A 17,485-nucleotide genomic window follows, 5' to 3' on the forward strand; every position below is an offset into this window, starting at 1 on the left:
AGAAGAAGCTGTGCCTGCAGTGTGCCGAACGAGGACGGTCATTTATGAAATACCTCGCAGTCAGATAGACCCGACATCTGCCAACTTCATGATATGGCCAGCCTGCGTGGAGGTCAGGCGGTGCACCGGTTGCTGCAACACCGGCAGTGTTAGGTGCCAGCCTTCTCGGATACACCACCGAAGTGTCAAGGTGAGAAACAAAAGATCTGTGCAGACTGCATTGTAACCGAACTCCAGACGCCCGTGATCTTGTTCTGAGGGAGGAGGGGGAGTGGGGAGAAAAAATTGGACACGGTCCACCTTGGCACGGGGCATGCGAAAAATAGCTTGACTTCATCTTGTTCATCTTTTGGTGAAGTCTGAAAGCAATTTTAATTGGTTCTTTTAAAGACTGGAGAATACATTTCTGAAAAAAATAAACAAAGATATGGTCTGTCTGTTTCTGGCACAGGGAAAAGAAATGGAAAAAGGATCATTTATACCCCACAGAAGTTTAGCTGCTGAGGAGGGGTAGGGGAAACTCTGAAAATTTAACAGCATCATTGGATAATAAAATGAGTTATTTTACCTTTCACCCCCAGCACTTTTCCCTGCAAGCGGCCAGTGTGATACATTTGCCCACTCACCTCCTCCCTCACCTCCATTCAGGGCCCCAAACAGCCCTATCAGCGAATCTGCCGGGATTGTCTGTTGTGTCGGGTGCCCCCGTTGTGGCCTCCGCTACATTGGTGAGACCCGTTGCAAATGGGGTGGGGGGGGGCCACCTTGTGAAGCACCTTCTGCCAGAAGTGGAACTTTCCGTTGGCTAAACATTTTAATTCCCATTCCCGTTCTGACGTGGGGCCGTAATGACTTCCTCTTGGGCCATGACAAGGCCACCTTTCAGGGCGGAGGAGCAACAATTTGCATCCTGTCTGGGTAGCCTCCAACCCGCATGAATATTGATTTCTCCTTCAGGTAAAAGTAATTGCCTTTCCCCCACTTCTGTTCCCCACTCTGGCCTCTTACCTCTTCTCAGCTGCCTATCACCACCCACTGGGTCCCCTCCTCCTTCCCTTTCTCCTATGGTCCACTCCTCTCCTCTCCTCTCAGATTCCTTCCTCTCCAGCCTTTCTTATCCTCCTGGCTTCTCATCACCTTCTAGCTGTTCTCCTTCCCCCATTCCCCACCTTTTTACTCTGGCATCTTCCCCCTTCCTTTTCAATCCTGAAGAAGGGCCTCGGACCAAAACATCGACTGTTTACTCATTTCCATAGATGCTGCCTGACCTGCTGAGTTCCTCCAGCATTTTGTGTGTGTGTGTGTTGCTTTGGACTTCTAATATCTGCAGAATTTCTCATCTCCATATTTTACTTTTTAGACAATTATTAACAAAACCACAATTAGTGATTATTTTCATGTAGGTTGTTGTTGGTGCTGTAACGAGAATGTGGACAAACTTGGGTTATTTTCTCTGGTGCGGCAGAGGCTGAGGGGAGATCTGATAAAGGTTTATGATGGGCCGCATAGCTAACGTTATTTAAACTAGCTGGCCAGCTGCTAAGGAGCTACTGTATTGATGTCCTACGTGATGAGGCCAAACTCCCTGTAGACTTGCTTAAAGTTGTAATAGGATAAAAAAAAATGACTCCATGATAATAACATATTTTAATGTCACATTTTCTGCATGTACACAACTGGGTTTACAGATTGGACAAAATCACTAAACAAAGTATTACATACACCTTTGGAGGTCGACCGGGGGTGGGGGGGGTGTGTGGATATGGAGTTGCGGGGGAAGGGGGTGCTACCTCCCTGAAATGGGTTTTTGCAGGGTGGGATGGCTAATATGGACACTGTATTGGCATAACTGATTACTATTTTATTTGGTTCGGTACAACATCATAGGCTGAGGGCCTGTCCCTATGCTGTACTGTTCTAATTTCTATATTCTCATACATTTAATATATTTAATGTGAAGTATCAAAAATAAAAAATACTAAAGGTCACGATAGAACACGAAATCAACCAGCCTCCTCTCTTATAATGGAGATGACAGGGTGGGTAAAGAATTTAGTTGTTTTTTATGTATGATATATTACCACATGGCCTTTGATGTAATGAATTGCGTTCAGATTTGAATAGAAGCATTTCTTTTTTTTTGGAAAACGTATCTTTTGATGAATGCTTCCATTTACCAAGCATTCTCTAAGTGCAAAGAGGGAGCCTGGCCTATGAATCATAGATGGTTAGAAATGTGGGTCATTGCTCTATGTGAGATCAGTAGTTTAGTGACCATGTTGAGCCAGCTGATGACGAATTTCAAAGTAAGTTTATTATCTGAGAGTACATATATGTCACCCATATGCAACCCTGAGATTCATTTTCTTGTGGCTAATCAAAGTAAATACAAAGAAACACAGTAGAATCAATGAAAATCTGCACCCAAAGATGGACAAACAACCAATATGCAAAACACAACAAATTGCTGAAATACAAAAAGTAAAATAAATAAGTAAATACTAAATATTGAGAACATGAGTTGTAGAGTCCTTGAAAGTGAGTCTGTAGGTTATGGAGTCAGTTCGGCATTGGGGTGAGTGAAATTCCACTCGGCTAATGACAGTGGTGCCGCCGGCAAACCCAGATGTGGCATTAGAGCTGTAGCTAGCCTCACAGTCGTCGGTATAAAGTGAGGATTTCAGGGGGTTGAGGACATAGCCTTGTGCACCAGTGCTGATGGAGATTGTGGAGGAGATGTTGTTGCCAATCAGAACTGACTGGGGTCTGCATGTGAGGAAATCTAGGATCGAGGAGGTGTAAATGAATAAAATTAATAGCATTATTAAGAAACTCAACTGATTGAAGTATAGTGATTTCTTACTTATAACTTATTACTGTATCGTCAGTGACTCAGGAAAAATCAGATCACTTGCCAAAGACTTTAAAGCACATCAGCCAGTGAGTTTTGATACCAGCAGACATTTCTGGTTTTTGCCAAGTTGTGAATTTGATACGGGCAATAGTTTATAATTGCTGAATAAATTACCAAATATTTTCATCCAGGCATTGAACAAGCTGTTTAATTTTGGACACCATTTGCCTTTTAACTCTGTTCTGAGAAGGAAGCAAAAAAATTGCTTTTTGGTTACTCATTAAATATCTTACCGGCTTTGTCAAGCTGTTTTTATTAGTGTTACAATAACTTCAGCTCTTTCTATTGTTTATGCAATATCATGGCAATCCCATGAAGGAAGTGTGATCATGTCTGGGTAAATGCCGGCCGTGGGTAGTTCGGTCACTGGCATAAGACCTACAGATGTGCAGTAACATGCTGCATCACTGCATGGTACAGAAACTGCATACGACCTACAGATGTGCATTAACATGCTCCATCACTGCATGGTACGGAAACTGCACTGCAGCAGATGGGAAGGCTCTACGACAGATAGTCAAACTGTCCAGCGCACCACTGGCACCAGCCTACCTGCCATCGAGGGCATATAGTATAGTATGTACAGAAAGCCAGATAAAGGCCAGTAACATCATGAAGGAACCCCCCCTCCCCACCCACCGCCATCCCTCCCATCAGGGAGGGGGCTACACAGCATCCACACTAGTTACTTCCCCCAAGATGTCAGGCTGCTCAACACCTCCATCCACTAATCCTCCCCAACCCACCAACACCGTCACTACCTACACATCATCCAGTGTCACTTTACAATCAGTCTATGTATAATAGCTACTTGTACATTGTCCGTTACAGGATTGCTTTTATATTTACATTTATTGTGTTCTTTATGCTTATTGTGTTTTTTTATGCGACATCAGATCTGGAATAATAATCATTTCGTTCCCCTTCACATTTGTGAACTGAAGAATGACAATAAACGATCTTGAATCCAGGTGCCCAGGAAGTTGCAGGTTCAAATTGCTGGGAAATGTAATTTCAATGAAGTAAATTGGGAATAAAGACAAAAACTAGGCTAATGGCGTTCATGAAATAATTGGGTTGTTATAAAATAAGCACAATAATTTTATGGAAAAGTCTATCGAAATTGGTGGATACAGCCCAGTCCACCACAGGCCAAGCCCTCCCCACCATTGAGCACATTTACCAGCAGCACTGTCACAGGAAAGCAGCATCCATCATCATGGACCCCCACCAACCAGGCTTCTCCCTTCTCATCGGGATGGAGGTGGAGATTCAGGAACAGTAATTACCCTCCCGGGCCAGCATGGATAACTTCACTCACTTCAACACTGAACTGATTCCATAGCCTACAGACTCCCCTTTTTAAGGACTCTACAACTGATGTTCTCAGTTTTATCTATTTGCACAATTTGTTTGTTTGTTTACTTATTGAGATGCAGCGCAGAACAGACCCTTCAGGCCCAATAAGCCATGCCACCCAGCTACCCCCAATTTAACCCCAGCCTAATCACAGGGCAATTTACAATGGCCAATTAAACCACCAACTGGTGAGTTTTTGGACTGTGGGAGGAAATCAGAGAACCCTGAGGAAACCCATGCGGAAAACATGCAACACACATAAAAGTTGCTGGTGAACGCAGCAGGCCAGGCAGCATCTCTAGGCAGAGGTGCAGTCGACGTTTCAGGCCGAGACCCTTCGTCAGGACCAGCTCTTCCTTCAGTTAGTCCTGACGAAGGGTCTCGGCCCGAAACGTCAACTGTACCTCTTCCTGGAGATGCTGCCTGGCCTGCTGCGTTCCACCAGCAACTTTGAAATGGGAGTTGAATTAGTCTTTTCTCATCCCTGGTTGTTTCTCCATCTTTAGTTATATATAGTTTTTCATAAATTCTATTATATTTCTTCACTTTCCTGTAAATGCCTGAAAAAAAAAAGAATCTCAAGGTAGTATTTGGTGACATATACATTCTTTGATAATAATTTTATCTTGGACTTTGACTTTAAAAAAAGCATCTTGTTCACAGATAATTAGGGAATAATCTAATATACATATCTCACAAAATGCTGGAGGAACTCAGCAAGCCAGGCAGTTTCTGTGAAAAGAGTATAGTTGATGTTTTGGGTCGAGACCCTTCATGAAAGGTCCTGACCTGAAACATTGACTATACTGTTTTTCATAGATGCTACCTGGCTTGCTGGGTTCCTCCAGCATTTTGTGTGTGTCGCTTGGATTTCCAGCATCTGCACATATTCTCTTGTTTGTAGGATACTGTACATATCTGATCACTTCTGTATGTGACTCCAGTCTCAGAGCAAAGTGGTTAATTCTCAACTCACCACTAAAATATCCTCCCAGTTCAAAGGTAGTTGGAGGTGGACAATCTATGCTGGTCATGCAAAAATAAGATTAAATAATTAAGTACTCAGTTCACCCTTAATGGTTAAGTGTTCCACATGAGTGTTCTATAAAAACATTTACTTAGTAATTTGATTCCCCCCATATCAGGTGTGTTGAACAACTCTGCAAATACAAAATTAGAAGTCATTCAGTATGTTTGCTAAATTGGGATGTCATCATCATACTAATTATGTGCCGTGTCGTATGACATGGGCGATTATGATAGTCTTTGACCATGATTGTTCTTGGCAAATTTGTCTACAGAAGTGCTTTGCCATTGCCTTCTTCTGAACAGTGTCTTTACAAGACGGGTGGTCCCAGCCATTATCAATACTCTTCAGAGATTGTCTGCCTGGCGTCAATTGGGATAATCTTGCTTATAAACCTGAGTTATAAGGAAAGGTTGAATCGGTGAGGATTTTATTCCCTCAAACATAGAAGAAAGAAGGAAGATTTGAAAGTGGGTATACACAATACTAAAGGGTGTAGATAAGGGAAATGTAAGTAGGTTTTTTCTACTGAGGTTGGGTGAGACTAGAACTAGAGGTCATAGGTTAAGGGTGAAAGGTGAAATATTTGAGGAGAACCTGAGAGGGAACCTCTTGGCTCAGAGAGTGGTGAGAGTGTGGAACGGGCTGCCGGTGAATGCAGTGGATGTAGGGTCGATTTCAATGTTTGAGAGAAGTTTGGATATGTATAGTGCATGGATGGGAGGGGTATGGAGGGCTATGGTCCAGGTGCAGGCCATAGGGACTAGGCAGGGTAACAGTTTGGCGTAGACTAGATGGGTCTAAGGGCCTGCTTCTGTTCTTATTTATTTATTTATTGAGACACAGTCCCTTCTGGCCTTTCGATCTGCACTGCCCAGCAATCCCCCGCAACAACCAATTAACCAATTAATCTACCCAACCCATATGTCTTTGGACTATGGCAGGAATCCCAAACAGTCATGGGGAGAACTTGTGGGTATTGAACCCGCATCACGAGTACTGTAAAATGTTGTGCTAACCACTATACAACCATGCCACTCTGCAGTGTGGTGTGACTCAATGGCTCTAAGAAATTATTAATACTGTTTTATTGCCATAAAAAAACAAGTAATTAAATAAGATTGCAAAATTAGGGTGTTCTTGCTTTATAAGGCATTGGTCAGACTGCACTTGGAGTTTTGGGGCCAGTTTTGGGCCCCTTCTCTAAGAAAGGACGTACTGACATTGGAGAGAGTCCAGAGGAAGTTCATGAGAATGATTCCAGGAATGAAAGGGTTAATATGTGAGGAGAGTTTGATTGTTCAGGGTCTGTGCTCAGTGGAGTTTAGGAGAATGAGTGGGGGATCTCATTGTAGCATATCCAATGTTGAAAGGTCTGGATAGATTGGATGGAGAGGATGTTTCCTATTGTGGGGGAGCCTGGGTCTAGATGGTACAGCCTCAGAATTGGGCGTCCCTTTAGAACTGAGATGAGGAGGAATTTCTTTAGCCAGAGGGTGGTGAATCTGTGGAATTCATTGCCACAGGCGGCTGTGGGGGCCAAGTCATTGGGTATGTTTAAAGCAAAAGTTGATAGGTTCTTTATCAGTAAGGATAAGAAAGGTTACGGGGAGAAAGCAGGAGAATGGGGTCGAGAGGGAAAATAAATCAGTCATGAGGGAATGGTAGAGCAGATTTGAGAACATGAATGGCCTATTTCTGCACCTATGTCTTGTGGTCTTAAAAGTATTTACTATGGTTCAGTAAATGTTAAAACCTGACCTCTGTTTCATGGACACGCAGTGCTCGCATGGCAGAAGACAAGCCATAATGTGTTTGACTCCAGATTTCTGCAATTTTCATGGACTCAGAGTCCTGGACTAATTTTTTTTTGTGTGACAGTATTTTACTGATACCTTATATGTGCTTTGTGCTGTGTGTGACTGTTGGTACTGTGTTTTGTACCTTGGCTCCAGAGTACAGCTGTTTTGTTTGGCTGTATTCATGGCTATCCATGTGTGGTTGAATGACAATTAAACTTGAACTATTGAACTATTGAACAGGTGGGTGATGTGGTCAAATAATGGAAGTGGGATATAAAAAATAGGGAGATAGTGAGGAAAATATTGTGGGTGGGGCAATAATAGTGCATGTGTCTTCCCAGAGGGACTTCCTTGAGGACAGAGTGGTGTGGTTGCAGTTAGTAACGAACCTCTTAAATCATTGCCTATGGTACAGCCATGGATTTTACAACTCCTGTTCTCAATATTATTTATTATTTATTTATCTATTATTAATAATATTTATTTTTCTTCTTGCACTTGCATAATTTGTTGTCTTTTGCACATTGGTAGCTTGTCTATCTTTGTGTGTAGTTTTTCAATGATTCTGTTATATTTCTTTGTATTGATTGTGAACGCTGGGAAGAAAATGAGTCTCAGTGTCTATGGTGACATACGGCACCACGCAAAAGTCTTACGCACATGTAAAAAAATTCTTAAAGCGGAGATGCTTTCAAAACTAAAGAAATGGAAAGTTTCTAAATATCCAAAGAATTTACTATAAGGAGCAGTAAACAGCAAGATAAATCAGATCAATATTTGGTGTGACCACCCTTTACCTTTAAAATGGCATCAATTCTCTATAACGGCACATTGTCGTGCAGTTTTATAAGAAAATCGGCTGGTAGGTTGTTCCAAGTATCTTGGAGAGCTTGCCACAATTTTTCAGCTATCTTGCTTGCTTCTGTCTCTCCAGGTAATTCTAGACAGCCTTGATGATGTTGAGATCAGGGCCCTATGGAGACCATACCATCCAAAACCATATTAAAAAAAATCTAGGGTGGCTAAGACTTTTGCATAGTACTTTATGTGTACTTTGATGATAAATTTAGTTTGAACTTTGAACTTGGATTGTGAGTGGAGGAATTTGTTATCAGTTTAGCGCAGCTGCCAGCAACACAATTACAGGAGGACACTTTTAATCCCACACTTTGCAGCACTCTTGGTTTGAGTTATTCATTATTGTACTCATGAAGGTCAGACATTGTAACTTCCTGGTCCAGTTTCTCTCAGTATGTAATTAACAAGCAGAAAACACATTGACATCATCAGATCTGAAATAAAGTGGGAAAATTATGTCAGTGTTGGCCTGAACTACAACAGGTAAAGCCTGATCCAACTTCCTTCAACACAAAATAGGCACAAACATCTCAATACATTTCCAAAGTCGATTCACACAAAAAAAATTGGCACATTTGAGGCTTTTCTCATCCAAGTCCTGGGAAACAATATTTGGCCTTAGCACCAGTGACCTCAGGTGGGGTATATCCTAGTCTGGTCATAAACTAATCAGCTCTTCCTGAAATGTTCTCAAATATTGTGTTGTGATGCCTTTTTGTCTTGGCTTACATTCGGAAGATAGCTGAGGGCTTGCAACACAAACTGCTAAAACAAAATTGTTACGGAAACAGCAATGAAGAGTCCTTCTACATCTGAGTGCGGCAGTATTCCTGAGTCTCCACCTGGGACTTGCATGACCGACAGCCGTGAAAACCGAGAGGAAGCTACTGACACAATGAAGGAAGCCTTGAACACCACCAGAGATGGAGGACCTTTATTGTTGCCCTAAGTGCCAGTGGTGTAACGGGGAGAGAGAGAGAGAGAGAGAGGTGACATTCGAAAGGTGGCAACCAGGGTCAAAACTTGCCAGACAACTCCTGGAAATCTATTCCAAAGTCATTTGGTATCTCTCCATCAGAGAGATAACCTTGAAAAAGATCCAACTTCTTTTTCTATATATAAAACAATGAATTACAATTCCCAGTATGAAATTTGTCCGGTTTTCTTAGTCACAACCTGTACAATAAAGGAAGGATGGGAGGAACACCAGATGCTGCAGAGAGATAGTTTGTGGATTAGTGTTATTGCAACATAGTTTAGTGGTACACATCTTGTGTAATAATTTCTGTCCCAAACATTGACTAACCAGATGGAGTTCAAGCCGAGAAAGTGTGAAATGATTCACTGGGAGAAGTCAAACTTGAAAGTTAAAAGTAAATTTGTTATCAAAGTATGTATATGTCACCATATACTACCTCACAATTCGTTTTTTTGCAAGCGTACACGGTAGAACAGAGAAATACAGTAGATTCAATGAAAACGACACACAAAGACCCTACACAATCAATGTGCCAAAGAATGCGAACTGTATAAATAAATAAGTAAATAAACAAGCAAACAACCAAACAAATACATACATACTGAGAACTTGAGTTGCAGAGCCCTTGAAAATGAATCCATAGGTTGTGGAATCAGTTTAGTGTTGTGGTGAGTGAAATTACCCAAGCTGGTTCAGGAGCCTGATGATTGAAAAGTAATAACTTTTCCTGAACCTAGTGGTGTGGGACTGAAGCTCCTGTACCCACTTCCCACTTGAGGCAGAACACGGTTAACAGCCGCATTCTTGACAATGTGGACCAACAGAGGGATCTTGAGGTTCACGTCTATAGAACCGTCAAAGTTGCTGCGCAAGTTGATAAGGCGTATATTGTGTTGGCCTTCATTAGTGAGGGGGATTGAGCTCAGGAGCCGTGAGGTAATGTTGCAGCTCTAGAAAACTTTGGTTAGACCACTCTCAGAGTATTGTATTAGATTCTGTTTGCCTTGATATAGGAAGGATGTGGAAGCTTTAGAGAGACTGCAGAGGAGATTTACCAGATGCTGCCTGGATTAGAGAACATGTTTTATGAGGAAAGGCTGAGCGAGCAAGGGCTTTTCTCTTTGGAGCAAAGGAGGATGAGAGGTGACTTTATAGACATGTACAAGATTATAAGGGGCACAGATAGAGTGGACAGCCAGAGACAACTTCCCAGGGCGGGAATGGCTAATATGAGGGGCAATAATTTAAAGGTGTTCGGAGGACAGTATTGGGGGGGCGGGAATGACAGAGGTAGGTTATTTTACAGAGTGGTGGGGTGTGTGGAATGCGCTGCCAGGGATGCTGGTAGAGGCAGATGTATTAGGGACATTTAAGAGACTCTTAGACAGATGTGTGGATGATAGAAAAATGGAGGGCTGTGTGGGAGGGAGTCAGATTGTTCTTAGAGTTGGTTAAGGGATCAGCACAATATCATGGGCTGAAAGGCCTGTAATTTGCTGTACTGTTCTAGATTCTTAACCATATTTGTAAGATTTCCTCCTTAATGCCCGTTACACCCTGCACTTTGGACAGCAATGAAGGTCTTCTATCTTCATTGCTGTTTCTGCAACCATTTTGTTTGACCAGTCAGGATTGTCAGCCCTCAGCTGAACCCCTGAACCTGGAGGAGCGGTGGACCTCTACCCTTCGACCCTACCAAGAATCAAGGCACAAGGCACAGGACTCAAGCCAACATAGCTCTCTGGATCACTGAGGCACGCAAGCCTCCAAACCCTACGACAAGGTTGTAGTCCTCTTGGAGGAAGATTTCCCCCATCTGAGTGAAAACCACTGAGTTTTCTGACATCTTTGTGTCTATGATTAGATTCTATCATCTGTTTCTCTGAAGGACTCATCACTGTGTGTATGATTAGACCCTTCTAACCAGAGATCTAAAAGCTATGCTTTCTTATTGCTCGTAAATGTTTTGACCAATGACTTGACTTTGGTTGTTAATTATAGCCTCCGTAGCAGCAGCAGCTGTTTCAGGGCACATATTTCAGGAATTTTATTGTTTTGCTCTGCTTTGACTTGTAAAATGAACTGTCTGAAGTTCTGTATAAATCTTCCTCCTCAAAGCATCTTTGCCCAAAGGGAGTATAAGTGTCCCTCTGTTTGTAGTTGTTGAGGTAGTTGACATTTGTTTTTGACTGACAGGGTTCTAGCATTTAAGATTGTACCTGATAAACCTGCACCAAACGATAACGTCATTCAAACAAAGCACTATTTTTTTCCAAAGCTGAAAATAGGCAGGTGATTGTAATGGTGGAGGTTTTAGCTTGTGCAAGCTGGAATGTTTTGCACTTCCATACGTACACCAGGCAGTCTCGTCAACTTGGATGAAGTCTAAACGTAGGGTCAGCCAAATCTCTCAGGGTCACTCAAATCACAGTGCTGATGAAGGGTCTTGACCCGAAACGTCAAGTCTTTAAAGTTGAAAGTTCAAAGTATTATCAGAGTACGTATACACTACCCTGAGATTCATTTTCTCGCAGACATTCACAGTAGAACAAAGAAATACAGTGGAATTAATGAAAAACTACTTACAAACACTGACAGGAAACCTATGTTCTAAAGAAGACAATCTGTGCAAAGACAAAAAAAAAGTAATTTATTTTATTCATTGAGATGCAGTGCAGAATGAGCCCTTCCGGCACTTCATGCTGTGCAGCCCAGCAACCCCTAATTTAATCCTAGCCTAATCACAGGACTTTGGACTGTGGGAGGAAATTGGAGCACCCGGAGGAAACCCACACGGTCACAGGGAGAACATACCATCTCCTTATGGGCAGCGGCAGGAGTTGAACTGGGTTGCTGGTACTGTAAAGCGTTGTGCTAACCACTCTGCTGCTGTATAATTATTATGATTAATAATAATAAATTAGTAAGTAAATAATACAGAGATCATAAGTTGTAGAGTCCTTCAAAGTGAGTCCATAGGTTGTGTTCAGTGATGTCTGACCTGCTGAGTTCCTCCAGCACTTTTTGAGTGTTACTCTGGATTTCCAGCATCTGCAGAATCTCTTGTGTTCAGTCAATCTCTTCTGTTGAATCATGGATACTTATGATGCGGAAGAAGAATTTTCAGTTCGGGTTGAACAAGGAAAGAACTATTTGAACTAATCCAACTTCCCAGCTCTTGTATATTAAGTGCATGTTCCGGTATCTTTTAAGTGTGGTGAAAGTACCTGCCTCCACAGCTCTTTCAACCAGTGAGCTCCAGACATCTATCTCTCCTCGGATGAAAAAATCTTTCCTCAGCTTCCCTCTAATCCTTCCTTCTTTTATCGTAAATCTATGCCCCTGGCCACAGACTTCTCCCATTGACAGAAATGGGTCCGTTGTGTTTATCTTCTCGAGGCCCTTCATAATTTTATGCACCTTGAATATATCTCCTTTCAGCTTCTTTTGTACCATGTGAAACAGCCGCACTGTCGCCACTATTTGCTTCTAACTACCTGCTCTATCATCGTGGACTGGGAATGTGGGAATCTGGGGAGAATGAAATAGGATTAGTGTAAGAGACTGATGCTTGCGAGTTTGACAGTATGGTGCCGAGGACTGGAGGCCCAGTGGCAGACTGTACTGTAATTGGAGGTATTTCACTGTATGTTTCACAGACATCCCACCCTGCAAAAACTCATTTCAGGGAGGTAGCACCATCAATTTGCGGGAGACTCCCGGAAATTCCGGGGGAGGTGGGACGCCTGCAATAGAGTAGCTCCTTAGCAGCTAGCCAGCTAGTTTAAATAACGTTAGCTATGCTAATGAACGAATGACACCTGTTAAACTCACCTCAACATGTCTTTTACAGTCTTAACCCACCATGGGCAATAGAAAAGTCACTGTTGCAAACAGTGCAGCGAGCAACACCGTCATTATTTTTGACCCCTATTAGGCAGAGGTACACTTTAGTGTAGTCTGGGGTGACGTACGTTTGATATTTTCTTTTTTTGGAACACTCTGCCACGGCACTCTCGCGCATGCTCCCTCTCTCGCTCTCGTGGTCACTCTCTCTCTCTCATGCGCTGTCTCTCTCTCTGTCTCGTGGTCGCTGTCGCTCTCTCTCACACTCTTGCTCTCTCGCGCTCTCTCTCTCTCTCGGGCGCTCTCTCTCTCTCTCAAAAAAATTGATTTCTGGGACATTATATATAATTTGCGGGCATCAGGAAGCCACTATTAATGTGCAGGAGACTCCCAGAACTTCCGGGAGAGGTGGGATGTCTGGTTTCAGTGTACATGTGATAAATAAATTTGAATCCGAGTGGGTTCAAATATAAGACCATAAGACCATAAGACAAAGGAGCAGAAGTAGGCCATTCGGCCCGTCGAGTCTGCTCCGCCATCTTATCATGAGCTGATCCATTTTATCCTATTTAGTCCCACTGCCCCGCCTTCTCACCATAACCTTTGATGCCCTGGCTACTCAGATACCTATCAATCTCTGCCTTAAATACACCCAATGACTTGGCCTCCACTGCTGCCCGTGGCAACAAATTCCATAGATTCACCACCCTCTGACTAAAAAAATTTTTTCGCATTTCTGTTCTGAAAGGGCGCCCTTCAATCCTGAAGTCATGCCCTCTCGGACTAGACTCCCCCATCATGGGAAACAACTTTGCCACATATGGGTGGTTACTGGTTGGCACATATGTGAGGGACTGAAAGATACATTTTGTGCTGTATAATTACAGTGGGATATGGTTAATTGAGCCATTGGTCAATCGAGGCAGATGCTTATTTGGACCAACTCTTAAAGAACAAAAACTAGTAGAGAAACTAGCTGGGATTCTCTTCCTGTATTTGGAACACAATGCGCAATTGGGACAGGAGACTGTTGCCGAACAGTTTTTAACTAGCATCGGTCATGTGCACTTGCATGGCCGTTAGTCTCCACACCATGCTTACAGTTAACATTTTAAATAGCATTACTTGTCTGTGTTTGTGTTCAAAAACCAGTGATTTTTGTCACTGACAGTTGGCGAGGAATAAGCAGTGGGCCAAAATGTTCAGGTCCCAATTATAGATCCACTATATGTGACTCTAACTCTGCACCCTCTGGAGCTCTCACAGCCACCTTATAACACTGAACATGAGACTATTAGGCATAGGAGCAGAATTAGGCCATCAAGTTTGCTCTGTCATCCCATCATGGATGATTTATTATCCTCCTCTACCCCATTCTCCTGCTGTCTCCCTGCGATGCCTTTACTAATCAGGAATCTATTAATTTATTAAATTCCCCCACTAAAGGAAGCATCAGAATCAGGTTTATTATCACCAGCATGTGACGTGAAATTTGTTAACTTAGCAGCAGCAGTTCAATGCAATACATAATCTAGCAGAGAAAAAATGAATTAAAAATAAATAAATAAATAAATAAATAAACAAACAAATTATGGTATACATATATTGAATAGATTTTTTAAAACTTGCAAAAACAGAAATACTTTATATTTTTTAAAAAATGACATAGTGTCCAAAGATTCAATGTCCATTTAGGAACCGGATGGCAGAGGGGAAGAAGTTGTTCCTGAATCACTGAGTTTGTGCCTTCAGGCTTCTGTACCTCCTACCTGATGGTAACAGTGAGAAAAGGGCATGCCCTGGGTGCTGGAGGTCCTTAATAATGGACGCTGCCTTTCTGAGACACCACTCCCTAAAGATGTCCTGGGTACTTTGTAGGCTAGTACCCAAGATGGAGCTGACTAGATTTACAAGCTTCTGCAGCTTCTTTGGGTCCTATGCAGTAGCCCCCTCCATACCAGACAGTGATGCAGCCTGTCAGAATGCTCTCCACAGTACAACTACAGAAGTTTTTGAGTGTATTTGTTGACATGCCAAATCTCTTCAAACTCCTAATAAAGTATAGCCGCTGTCTTGCCTTCTTTATAACTACATCGATATGTTGGGACCAGGTTAGATCCTCAGAGATCTTGACACCCAGGAACTTGAAGCTGCTCACTCTCTCCACTTCTGATCCCTCTGAGGATTGGTATGTGTTCCTTCATCTTACCCTTCCTGAAGTTCACAATCAGTTCTTCTGTCTTACTGACGTTGAGTGCCAGTTGTTGCTGTGGCACCAAACCACAAGTTGGCATATCTCACTCCTGTATGCCCTCTCGTCCGCATCCATTCTATCTAGGACTTTCAATATTCAATAGATTTAAATGAGTTCCCCCCTTATTCTTCTAAACTCAGGCCTAGAGCCGTCAAACGCTCTTCATTCGTTAACCTTTCATTCCTCGTATCTTTCTCATGAACCTCCTCTCGACCATCTCCAATGTCAGCACATCCTTTCATAGATAAGGGGCCCAAAGCTGCTCTCAATACCCCAAGTGTGGTCTGACCAATGCCTTATAAAGACTCAGCATTACATCCTTGCCGTTGTATTCTATTCCTCTTGAAATGAATGCTAACATCATCCAGCTATAATGTGCTATGGAAAATTTGTCCTCCTTCTCAGCTCCCTAGACTAAATCCTTTCTCTCTTTCCCAGTTCTGATGACGGTCTTGGACTTCACACACTATTTTTTCTGTCTCCACAGAAGCTGCCTGACTTGCTGAGTGTTTCCGCCATTTTAGGTCTTCTGTTTTTATTTCTGATTTCTGGCATCTGCAGTAGTTTTTTCTATTGCTTCTCATTTATGGTGGGACATCTCTTCCCTATCGACATCCAGCAGCATCTTTCCAAGTCCCTTTGTGCAGGGCTTGGATCAGTTGGATAGGGAACATCTTCTTGGGAAACCAAGGGTTAACAGTCTCACCACAGCAGACTCTGGATAAAAGGAATTAAGGAGAAATCCAGATATATTCAGGAGAAGTGATTTGGTTTTAAGAGCTTGAAGGTGAGAGGAATGGAAATGTACTAAAGAACAGAGGCATTCCTATAGTTTCAAAGTAAAGTGGAGAAAGTTATGATTATGAGAAGATGTGAAACATCTAGTGGAAGTATTTTTAGGGCAATGTTTGCAACATAGTATGAGCAAGCACAAAGCAGTCAAAGCAGCAGCAACCACAAAACATAAATAATGTGATTGTCCTTGTTGTGATTACTAATTTTTAAACAGCCATCTCCCTCACATCCTCTCTGAAACTGCTTGAGTGGTTTCATAAATTTGTTTGGAATGGTTCTCAGCTTTGAGTCCGTTTGAAGGGAGACAGAATCTTTTGTAGATGGTAACGAAAACTCCAAACCAAATTCCATTATAATTAAAATTGAGACCTGCCAAGCCCACACATTCATCAGTGCACATGCACGTACCAAACTTCACACACACACACAGATAGCAGGAGCAGGACTGAGACACTGGCGGACAAGTCAGTGCCTCCGTTTGCCCTACTCCATCAGCAGCCGCAGTTTTAGGATCTGAGAGGCTGAAGAAAGGGAGGAATTTGCAAAAAGACAAAGCTAATGCAAAAGCTGAAACCTGAAAGACCTTGTATTTACACCTCAGACAATTCCCTGAACCATTAGTAGTTTAAAGACTGCATTATAGCTCAAGGCTATCCCAGAGGCACATGAATGTGCCGTGGAGGCAAGTGCTGAATACTTCTGGTTATTTTCTTCAAACTCAAATTGTTCTATTTATACAGGCTATCAGTTTATAAACATTGTGTATGTGTGTTTGTATATGTATTTGTGTGTGTGTTCATATTAGTGTTTGTGTGTGAATAAAACCATAAGACGTGGGGCAGAATGAGGCCTTTCAGCCCATTTGAGTCTGTTCTGCCATTTCCATCATGGCTGATTTAATGTCCCTCCATTCTCCTGCCTTTTCCCTGTAACCTTTCATGCCCTTACTAATCAAGAACCTATCAACCTTCGCTTCAAATATACCCAATGACCTGGCCTCCACTGCCATCTGTGGCAGTGCATTCCACGGATTCACCACCCCCGGCTGAAGAAATTCCTCTTCCTCTCTATTCTAAAGGGACGTCCTTCTACTCCGAGGCTCTGCCCTCTGGTCCTGCACTTCCCAAGTGTAGGAAACATCATCTCCACATCCACTCTGTCTAGGCCTTTCAATATCCGATGTTTCAATGACATCCCCCGCCCCCCCCCCCCCATTCTTCTGGACTCCAGCGAGTACAGGCCAAGAGCTATCAGTTGCTCTTCCTTTCCTAGCACATCCTGTTAGAGATGAGGGGCTCAAACCTGCATGCAACACTCCACGTGCTGTCTGACCAATGCCTTATAGAGCCTCATTAATATCAGTGTGTGTGTTTTCACATGGTTGTCCTCACAATGAACCACAGCTTGTTTCTATTTTTCAGAAATATTATCAGGAAAGTGTTACATCAAGTTCTAACGCAGACCACGTCCCTATTCAGTTATCATCTCTGTTTGATATCAGGTAGTAAACTAGCATAAATTTGATCGAATAATTCTGAGTTGTCACTTCGGTAACCAAAAGCATTAAACGAAAGAGATTTTGCCTCTGGTTCCTGACTGGAGTTAAATTCATAGAGAAAATAATCAGCCATGATTGAATAGTGTAGCAGAC

The 17,485-nt window shown here is 42.5% G+C and overlaps 1 protein-coding gene across 1 annotated transcript in view; it reads left to right on the top strand.

Moving 5' to 3' along the window:
• The window catches only part of LOC140202453 (platelet-derived growth factor subunit A-like), a 78,187-nt gene that overhangs the window by 40,830 nt on the left and 19,872 nt on the right, over positions 1–17,485 (top strand). Inside the window, exon 5 of the mRNA XM_072267318.1 lies at positions 3–190. Within this exon, the coding sequence (XP_072123419.1) occupies positions 3–190 (188 nt within the window). The remainder of the gene's footprint in view (positions 1–2; positions 191–17,485) is intronic.

This window comes from Mobula birostris, chromosome 9 (assembly GCF_030028105.1).
Source record: "Mobula birostris isolate sMobBir1 chromosome 9, sMobBir1.hap1, whole genome shotgun sequence".
Lineage (NCBI taxonomy): Eukaryota > Metazoa > Chordata > Chondrichthyes > Myliobatiformes > Myliobatidae > Mobula > Mobula birostris.